We start from the raw sequence: 10,837 nt of genomic DNA on the forward strand, positions 1-10,837 counted from the left end.
GTCGAACTGAGCGGCTTCGACCATCTGAATGGGGGGTGGAATGGTGGAGTGTTGCTGAGAATGTGTTGGAGACGCAGCGGCCTCCCGGCCGGAGGCGCGAGAGGCCCCGCGACCGGAGGCATTGGAAGCTCCACGACCACCTCGCCGTGCCATTACGATCGCTCTGAGATCAGGCCCTTCCTCTAGCGCCAACTGTTGCTGGTGGTCCAAACCGAGAACGATTGGCACAGCGGCGTGAACGGGATTCCGTCTGAGCTGCCTTGGTTGATGTTGATTGTGCTCCACCTTCCACCGGGAAACCTGCAAGCAAGCCTCGCACCACCACTGGGGTAGTGGGGGCCCTCCGACGATCAAGTCAGAGGAGATTGGAGGAGAAGGAGAGATAATAATAGCAAGCAAGAGAGTGCTCTGGAAGATATTGCTTACCCCCCCTTCTCCCCCCAGCCGCATATATACCTGGCTGGGGGGTCTCTCAGGGGGGTTTGTCATCGTGGGGCGCGATGGAGTGGCCACTGACATGGCCGTTACAGGGCGTCGTGGAGCAGCGCTGGGTACGGCCATGACAGGGCGTAGTGGAGTTCCGCTTTGTACGGCTGATACAGGAGATCGTGGAACAGCATCGGATACAGCCGTTGCAGGGAGTAGTGGAGCAGGAGGCCTCGGCGTGCCTCTGGGAAGCAGCCTGTCGTTATCAAGAGATCTCCGACTCGGGGTCGGAGTGCTGGATCGGGGGGCAGCCGACTCGGGGTCGGGCTGCGGTGCTGAGGATATCCGACTTGGGGTCGGATTGCTAGATTAAGGGGCAGCCGACTCGGGGTCGGGCTGCGAAGCCGAAGATGTCCGACTCGGGGCCGGACTGCTGGATCGAAGGGCAGCCGACTCGAGGTCGGGCTGTGGAGCCGAAGATGTCCGACTCGGGGTCGGATTGCTGGATCAAAAGACAGTCGTAGTCTTCATGGGCGCGCGTGCCGGTCACGTGGAGCATGGCGGCTTAGTTCCCCCGTAACAATTATGATAATTATATTTTAATAGTATAATATTATTATATTCTTATAATATTATACTATTCAGAATAATTTGTAAATAAATCAAAAAACTTCTGTATAATATACAAAATTATTCGGAGAACCAATCTACCAATAAAAAAATTTAGAATAAGTCTGGGATTTTTTCCCCCTCCTTTTTCAATAGTTTAGGCTTAAGAGAGTCCTGTTACAAACCCATCATGGGTGCACCCGGTTCGGTCCTCCTCATGCTTCCAGCACTGTGAGTCTGTGACCGTGTCGAGGCCGGTCCAAAGTCAAGCCGCGCTACGTTTGCCCTCGAGTTTCCGCCGCCCATCCAGAATTGCCAAGCAGTGGAAGAGAACGAGACTGAGGAAGGAGCCCAGGCCCCGGCGGCGCGGCCTCAAACGGCCAAAGAAGCAAGAGGAAGAGGCTGGAATCAAATGCTAGGGTTCCATTCCAGCCATGCTCCCTCTCTTCTTCCTCTTCAAACCTTCCCCATCTAAAAATCTCTTCAAAATATTCACCTTTAGATCTATCCCTCTCCTCCTCCGCTTCTCGACCTCCGCCGCCCCTCTCCCCTTCTCCCCCTTTCTGGATTCCAATCCAAGCTCTGACCCTAACCCTAGCTTCGATTCCTCCCTGATTGCCGCCTCTGTGAAAGACTGGTTCCGCCTCGGCGCCGACCCCCTCTCGCCGCTCGATCGCATCTACGCCGCCCTCGTTGGCGCCCCCGACGAGTCCTCACTTGACGCCGCACTCCACCGACTCCGCATCCCCCTCTCCGAGTCCCTCGTGCTCCAGACCCTCCGTCACCGCCCCCACCCCGTCGCCGCCCCGCCCTCCGCCCCGCTCCTCCTCCTCCGGCTCCGCTTCTTTGACTGGTCTGGCCGCCAGCCCGGCTACCGCCACTCCCGCGCCGCCTACCACGCCGTCTTCCGCCTCCTCTCCCGCGCCCGCCTCGTCTCCGTCGTCCTCGACTGGCTCCGCCTCTTCTCCCCCTCCTCCTGCCACCCCTTCCTCCTCGCCGCGAACCGCGCCGCCGCCGCCCCCCACCCGCGCTTCCACGAGACCCTCGTCGTCGGCTACGCCGTCGCCGGCAAGCCCGAGCTCGCACTCCAGCTCCTCGCCCGCATGCGCTTCCAGGGCCTCGACCTCGACGCCTTCTCCTACCACGTCCTCCTCAACTCCCTCGTCGAGGCCTCCATCTTCGACTTCGCCGACTCCGTCCTCGCCCACGTCGCCGCCCGCGGCCTCTTCGGCCCCGTCACCGCCTGCATCAAGATGAAGAGCCTCTGCTTCCAGGGCCGCCTCGACGACGCCGAAGCCTACCTCCGTGAGCTCGAAAGCTCAAGCCTTTCCGACTATCGCGCCGCCGCCGGCCGGATGGTCGGCACCCTCGTCCGTGCTCTCTGCCGCAACGGCCGCTTCGATGCTGCCGGCCGGCTGGTGGACGAGTTTGGCTCTGCCGAGGCCTATGGCGCGTGGGTCGCCGACCTCTTGGCCGCCGGGAGGCTTGACGCGGCTTTGGAATTCTTGGGGAGCAAGAGGGCCTCCGAGGACTACACCCCGGAGACCATCCACTATAGTCAGCTCGTGACCCGGCTTCTGAGGGAAAACCGGCTTGGGGCTGTCTACGACGTGCTTGTGGAAATGATGGAGGAAGGGATCCCGCCAGACCGGGCCACGATGAATGCCGCACTCTGCTTCTTCTGCAAGGCTGGGTTGGTGGACGTTGCTGTCCAGCTCTACAACTCAAGGATGGATCTTGGAATAAACCCTACCGATCAGGTTTACAACCATTTGATCATTGCTCTGTGCCAGGAGGGGAGCATCGACAGAGTGTGCCAGGTCTTGGAGGAATCCATGCAGCATGGCTACTTCCCTGGGCAGCAGACATTTAGCATTATCGCCAGCATGCTCATGAGGGAAGGGAAGCTTGATAAGATGCGCAAGCTGCTCGATAGTGCTCTCCAGAGGGACGTGAAGCCCGCCACTGTTGTTTTTGCCAGGTACATCTCAGCCCTGTGCAAGGCTGGTGATGTTGAAGAGGCTTGCTTGGTGCCCCAAATGGTGGGCAAAGAGAGCACTGGTCTGGTTCGGTACAGATCTACTTATGTCAATATGATTCGGGCATTCATTGTGTTGAGGAGGGTAGATGTTCTTCCCGGGCTCATTATTGAGATGCAAGAGATCGGTCACTCTCCAACTCGGAGTCTTTACCGTGATGTTGTTTGCTGCTTATGCGAAATGGGAAAATTCGATGAGGTTCTTGAGCTGCTAAACAAGCAGTTGGAACGGAATGAACTGGACCCACGGACGTGTTACAACTACTTCATCATCGGGGCTGGACATGCCAAGAAGCCCGAGATGGCAAGGGAGATCTATAATAGGATGGTGAATGCAGGCATCGAACCCCAAATAGAGACCAAAGTTCTCCTTCTTCAGAGCTACCTGAAGAGCAAACGCATCGGCGATGCTCTAAGCTTCTTCTACTATCTGCGCGAGAAAAAGGAGCCAAGCAACAAATTGTACAACACATTTATATCTGGTCTCTGTGAAGCTGGGATGCCAGAGCAGGCAATGGTGTTCTGGAGGGAGGTGAGGGACAAGGGTTTGATCCCAAGTCTCCAGTGTTATGAGGAGCTTGTGCTCCAATTGTGCTCTGCCAAGGATTATGATGTTGCAGTAAAGGTTCTTGAGGATTTTAGTGAAACAGGTCGCCCAGTTTCTGCATTTATATGCAATGTGCTTTTGTTGCATACTTTGAAGAGTCAGGAGCTTCTGCGGGCTTGGGTTCGGTCAAGAAATAGGAATTCAGAAGTCAAGGCAGGGGGAATGAGCGAAGAAACAAAAGGAGCAGGACAGATAATGCTTGGCAATCTTATTGCTGCATTTTCAGGTGGAATCAGAATGAGAGAGAACATGGACAAGATGGAAGAATTGGTCGAAAGGTTCTTTCCCGTCGATATTTATACGTACAATATGTTGTTGAGGGGCTTGAGTATGGCAGGGAGGATGGACTACGCATGTGATTTGTTTCAAAGGATATCCAAGAAGGGATATGAGCCAAACCGTTTCAGTTTCGACATTATAGTGCATGGTTTCTGCAAGCATGGTAAAAGAAAGGAGGCTGAGAGATGGATGGACGCAATGTACCGACATGGGTTTCATCCAACTTGGTACACAATTAGGATATACAACAATACATCTTAGCAAGCAATAATTGTTCTGGTGATTGATGTGCACTCTCATGTTTCTTGCAATCGATTATGCTTTGGTGATTCCTCTCGCAGCTGAAGCAGGTAACCTTGGTCTCAGACTATGATTGCTTGCTTTTTTATATGCTTCATTTTCCAGTCTATTATAGTTACTATTTTTGGATTATTGGTTATTAGTTAAATATTGTTATTGATCTTTATTCCTGGTCAGTAGTCATCTAATATTAAAATTCTTATAATTGCTGTATAGAAAGGTTAATGCTTGGCATGATAAGTTTGACTGTGAAGATGCGTACGACCTTTGTGCATATGGGATGGGCCAAACATTCATTGCATGATAGGTTCAAAGTTAAATATTTACTTGATAGCCTCATATTAGAATACCTCTTGCTCATAAAACTGTTTTTTTTATCAACTAAAGGAGATATATGGTTCTGTTATAATATTAAACTCTGTTAGGAGGAAGGAGGTGTTTGCTTAGGGTTGGTGAGTATTTAAGTTCCATAATTACCATGAGATGCACCTGATTGATTTATGCGGTTGGAGGGTAGATAGACTCAATTGAGTTGTAATATAAGGAGCACCTTGAAGGTTAAATATGCTTAATTGCATATATATTCAACTAGAAAAAAAATGGCAAACTATTGGATGCCATGATGACAAGAGATAACATTGTGTGCAACTGAAAACTGTGTCAAAAGAGGAAGATTTTGGAAGATTTTTTCTAGGCATCTCTTATAAGCAACGAATTGCATTGACAACAATAGTAATGACAAGATAATGAGACTACTCTCATTAGATGGGTTAAGGGCAGTTAAAGGCTTGTCTTAGAAAAAGAAGATACAGCTTGCCATTTGGAATTCTAGAATTCGATAAGAAGGGCAAAAACAAACTGTTGGATACCAAGAGGACAAGAGTGGTATGCTTAAGACAAAGCTGTAGGAAAGAGGAAAATAGAGATGGACAATAGATGTAAGCTTATATTTAGGATGTGATGATATAAGAAATAGTTTAGGGATGTTAATGGATGATGACATAAGTGATTAAGTAATAGATTGAAGTAGGTCACCTAATGAATGATATTTTTTGAGTTTGCAATATGGAAGGAGAAACTTTATCAGAGCATATGAATTACAAACAGGATGAAAGGAAAAAAAGTAGTTTTTAGTGGAGATGGATGAATCAATCTAAGACATTCTAGAGGAAGGAAGAAGCTTATAGTTGGTGGCTTCATGGTCATGTAGGAATTGCTAGAGCATGATAGCATATAATAGTATACATTGGTAAACAAGGGTTTGGAGATAGGGATGCAAAGGGTGATTTTGCTACTGGTTTACTCTGGAATATGCTGTACTAGCAAATACATATTATAGGGGACAGGTGAGTGTTTTGGTTGCTTCAAGGGTGAATAAGCTATAATGTCATGTATTTTCTCCTACGAAGAAAAATAAAAAATCAGTAGTAAAAGTTGTAATAGATGCTTGACCCCACAACTTAGGCTATAATTTTAGATTTGGATATGATGAGTAAGAAAAGAGGTGCAAACCATAAGATGTCAAACACATAGATGTTGTAATTAAGAGGGAAATGTATAACAACCTTTAAGGATACCCTATTGCAAAAGGAAAATTGGTCCAGAAGTTCATCAAATATTGTAACGGGACATGACAATATGAAAAGAGTTGCCAATGTTGTCCACACCATACACAAATGCATGCACAAACAAAAGCATACTCTGGTGCACATTCTGCATATGTGCATGCAATTTCATATACATATCAGTTGGCTTATGCTTCTTTCAAGAAGAGAGTAAGTCTCCTTATAAGTTTTTTACTGTAGGACTGGGAGATGATCATATCAATGTTATCTGAAACTGTGTTCTTTTTTGTTGCCCTTCCTCCCTGTCCCGTCCCCTCTCTGCCATGCCCTTCTCTTCTCTCTTACTGCCCCCATTTTCCCCAATCCCCCTTGCTACCTTCCTTTCTACACAGTCTCTCTCTTCTTGATCTTCTCCTTTCTCTGTCATTCTCCCCTTTCCATTGCCTCATCCTCCACCACCCTCCTTTAGTGTCCCTCCTTCACCATCCCTGTCCATCCCTTCCCCTCCTTTAACCTCCCATCTCCACTCACCACTAACCTTGACAATTCCATCCCCAAATAGTTTAGTAGGCCCTTAGAGCTGAGGGTGGTAGCGTGGACATAGGTCAATCATGCATCCAAAGGTGCTTGGACAGGGGAGCTGGATCAGGTTAGTAGAAGAATGCAATTGTCACGCTTTTTAGTCCAATGGTTAAACATATAAAAGGGGCTTATGTTGTCCTCTTAGAAAAGCACAGGCCAACTCTGTCTGTGTAGACATGCATATATTTCTAGAGAGAGATGAGCTATAATATGTGACAACCAAGCGCGCACAGAGAACAAATTGTGCAGAACACTTTGGAAGCTACAAGATAGTTGGGAATGCTTATCTTTATAATAAGTCAAGATCAAAAAATGACAAGCAAAAAACTATACAAAATTAGCTAAGATGAGAGACATTAATACAAAATTAGATTCTTTTGACTGGAGATTAGATGATTTTTGCAAGTGTGGATAAGAAAAATTAGTTTTAGAATTTGCTAGGAACTAAGATCGAGGGGAAGGCATATACACTGCTACTCCCTAAGGATAAATGTGTAGCTACATATTTAAGAATGACATGAAAGCCTAATGTAACCAAACTAGATATTTGGTAATCATGGATGAAACTGTTCTGGTCTGGTTAACTAATTTATGGATGGGATCTCATGAACATGAAAAGTGTCGGATGATTGAGGAAGCTTTTCTGGTAACCATATTTAAAAATCAAGGTGGCATTTGAAATTTCATCAATTATTTTGGAACTGAAATCATAATCCACATGTCAAAATTTTGTGAGAGCTGGCATAGATTTTTTGAAAAAAAATGACACTTATTTTTCAAAAAAAATTGACATCATGCTAGGAGGGCCATTAGTACACTTTTTTTTTACTTAGGATTTGCTTGTTTTGCTGAAGAAGTAACGGGAAGACTTTTTAGTAGTAATTAAAAAAAAATCTATTGTTTGCTTGTGGGGAATATGGTCTGAAAACTCTGCAAGTTCTCAATAGTTTTAAAAAAAGTCAACTCCCTTTCCTGTTCTCAAGCACAAGATTAAAAAAAAATGTTTGGAGGCTTTGATCATGTTCTCTTCATCCTCTTTATGCTCACCACGTCACCACCACCATTAGCATCACCATACATTGCTACCTTGCTCTTCATCTTAGTTTCTGCCACTTGCGACCTTTTGTTCCACCCTTGACCATCCTCTACCAAAACCACCATCACTATGCTAGACTAGACCCACTTTATCTTTTTTTCTTGGAAAAAAAAAGAAGGAAAAAAAGGAAAACAAAAGCTTATGGGGTATGAGATTCTATCACATTTACACCATTTTTTCCTATCAGAGCAAAAAAGAGAACATTGTATCATTTTCTATCTCATTCTTTCCACGAAATCTGCCTAAATTTCTTTTTTCTTCCTGTTCAATTCCATTGAACAATTGGAGCATCAACTATCTCTATTGAGATAAAAGCTGATTGGGAGGATATTGAAGCAGTTATGACCAACTTTCACCCTGCAACGTTATGGACAGGAGATTCTAAAGTTGTCATTGACTGGTTGGATGCCGATTTTGCTGACAGGCATCCTTATCCCCTTATCAATGATGCTAAAGGTTTTGTTAAGCCCAACAATTTGGTGTTGATCACTTGCATCCTCTGCGAGATGAACCAGTTTGGCTGTTTAAATCGGGTTTATCTGCTTCTCCTGGATAGTTTTTGTGGAGCTTTATGTGATCTGTTGTATGCCGACTGTTATGTTTTGTGTCACACCTTTCTTCCTGGAAAAGAGAAAAAGATGAAAAAGTGGAACCTTGGCCATGTAATGGAGAACTATAGAGACGGAAGATAATTGCACAAATGGTTATGTTGACTTGAAGGTGCCATGAGAGAATTAAAGGGTGTTAAGGAGGTGCACGTGGAAGGTATCTTGGAGTTGTTTTAAGTACAAGGGTATGATAAGCATTTACAGTAACTATGCCTGGGCAGATGAATTTCCTCTCATGGTGGCTTACACTAAAGGTCAACCCTACATTTTCACCACTTTATACTTGTTATTAAGCAACTCCATAAAAGGTGCCGTGGTGTATGTCCTTCGCAAATGAGCTAACCTTGTTTTGAGGAGATGTTAAAATAGATTCATGGAGGCCATTGAGTCTAAAATCAGTAGAGCTAAATTACAGTACAATAAATGTAATTTTAGTAAAAGTGCAAATGACAACGAGCCTTGAACCAAACTGTTGCCACAAATACCCTTTTGTAAATCTTCATCATCTTTGATCTGTTATAACGGCAAATGGAGAAAAAAGGAAGAGATTTTAACTGAGAGCCAAGGGGATAAAAGTGGTAAAGTATTTCCGATGTCGTGTGATTGATGCATGCCTTTGGGACTTAGGAAGAGGGATGATAACTTTGCAATTGCTACTTATGTCTAGAAATATCACAATGTCAACACCCAAGATTGATAAAAGATGCTAGCCACTCAGAAAAGCCAAGATTTATTGTCAAGTCTGTTTTCTAAAACACATTTTGTTCTATTCTACATTTCTACTGTCACAATTTAGGGCAATAAGAATAACAAGAGGCAGCAACATGACATGACATTGGCTTGCCAGAGAAGTGGGAATCGTGTAGACTATATGGTGAGTATGGAAGTGGCAAGGTTTAATAGATTAATGAGGATGCAAGGGAAAAAATGTGGGAGACTAAATGTTCACTGTAATTGTAAAAGCACAGGTAAGTGGATTCGTTGTGTTTAGAATATATCCCTTTCTTATCTGTTTACAGAAGTGAAAGAGACTATCCTTTAAGTTAGTTTTGTTCTTAACCCACTGCCGAAAAAAAACCAAGAACACTAACTGTTTCTTTAAAAGACATGGCGAAAATCTATTTTTAGGTTCTTCAAATACAGAAACTCCAATATCCTTGTTTGTCAATTTTACCCCTAAAAAAAGGTATTACAAATGGGAGCGGAATCATGTGTTTGATTAATTTTATTCTTGAAATTATAATTTCAAATCAAATTGCATGACAATGATTTCAAGGTACTCGTATCTCGTTGGTTAAAAATGTCTTCTTGGTTGGATGAATGTCAGGTACTCTTTCGAAGAATAAATATTTGCTGGGTTGATTTTGACTCGATAGATCTGACCCTATTCACCAGTCCGGAAAGCTTGAATTTTTCGGGATATACGGTTAGCTAGATGCATCAGAGAAGCTGCAGGGAGATGGAATTAGTCAGAACTTGGGGCTTGTTTATTCTGCATATGTAATTTAATTGGCAATTTTAGTTGCACTTACACCATACACTGAGAGCAGCATAACAATTGCTCATCCCAAAATTTTTGGCCTTCTCTGTTGATTATTTGATGTACAATAATTCAATTTTCATGTAATAATATAGGAACCAGGTCAATATTGATTACTCCCTTTTTCTTATCAATCAAAAGTTTATTTTGTGTTTCAAGCTATCCATTTTGCAGAGCTCTTTTTGACATAGTCTCCTTAGTGAACGTTCGCCTTTGTGAGAGTTCTTTTCTTCCAGATTTCTACTGTTATAATATATGATCCTGCTTCCAGATTTTACCTGAAGTAATTGCATGATGCCCACTGCCCAGTGCTGCATCAGCTTCCAAAAAGCTTCCAAAGCGCTGGAGTCAAATTTCCAACTTTTTCACCTTAAGTCTCTGAAATATTATATGAATTTGCAATACTCTGAACTCGAGTCAGATGCCTGTATCTAGTTGTGTTGCATGGGAGCTTCAGCTAGAGCCTAAATGGAATCACTGAAGAACAGAGGCAGATAGCTCCAAATGGACTATTGTGACTCTTGGTCGTCAGCTACAAATAAATGAAATCACTGAATAATGGGGGCAGATGACCTGTAATGGACTTTTCCATGGTTGTCTTCCTTAGATGAAGACCTGCAATATTTTGTATTTTGTCCGAGGGCTATGGCTGACACCTAAAATCTATCCTTTTACAGAAGTTATCATGTACTGCAGATAAAGTAAAGCTGCTCCTGTTTTTAAAATCCTTCATATTAAGTAAATGCTCTCCTTATCATGGATGCATATTTTTCTTTTTCTTGGATCAATTATACCAAAAATTCTGAATTTGGGGGGATTTATTATTTTTATTCTGCCCTTCAATTTGTAGCCCTAAATTGAAGCTCAAGATAAAAATGAGAAACCTGAGTAGGATCAGAATTTTTGGCATGATGAATATTAAATTTTTTTTTACCAAATCAGCAACTCTTTTGATGGCATATGATAGCACGCAATCATTTTCGTTACAGCCCTTAAACGGACGTTATAATTAGATTATCAATTATAAAATTTTGTAAGTTTGATAATCTGATTGTAAGAGAAAAATCCGTACAGCTTCAGATTTTTTCAGATTAATCCTCAACATGCAAGTGAAAGCGGACCAGCAGTTCTTAAGCTTTTGGAATTCTTAAATATTCATTAAGCTGCTGAAAACCATGATTCTCACT

The 10,837-nt window shown here is 43.9% G+C and overlaps 1 protein-coding gene across 2 annotated transcripts; it reads left to right on the plus strand.

The window, feature by feature from the left end:
- Positions 1-1,230: 1,230 nt before the first annotated feature.
- LOC103706396 (pentatricopeptide repeat-containing protein At1g71210, mitochondrial) lies at positions 1,231-10,559 on the plus strand. Of its 2 annotated transcripts, none has more exons than XM_008790482.4 (2): positions 1,231-4,309; positions 9,922-10,559. In XM_008790482.4, the coding sequence occupies exon 1, from the start codon at positions 1,470-1,472 to the stop codon at positions 4,218-4,220; it is 2,751 nt and encodes a 916-aa protein (XP_008788704.2). In that variant the 5' UTR covers positions 1,231-1,469; the 3' UTR covers positions 4,221-4,309; positions 9,922-10,559. The 2 variants fall into 2 exon arrangements, with proteins under 2 accessions (XP_008788704.2, XP_008788703.2); XM_008790481.4 differs by lacking the exon at positions 9,922-10,559 and adding an exon at positions 9,438-9,812 and having other exon boundaries at positions 1,233-4,309.
- The last annotated feature ends 278 nt before the right edge of the window (positions 10,560-10,837 follow it).

Source organism: Phoenix dactylifera, chromosome 17 (assembly GCF_009389715.1).
Source record: "Phoenix dactylifera cultivar Barhee BC4 chromosome 17, palm_55x_up_171113_PBpolish2nd_filt_p, whole genome shotgun sequence".
NCBI lineage: Eukaryota > Viridiplantae > Streptophyta > Magnoliopsida > Arecales > Arecaceae > Phoenix > Phoenix dactylifera.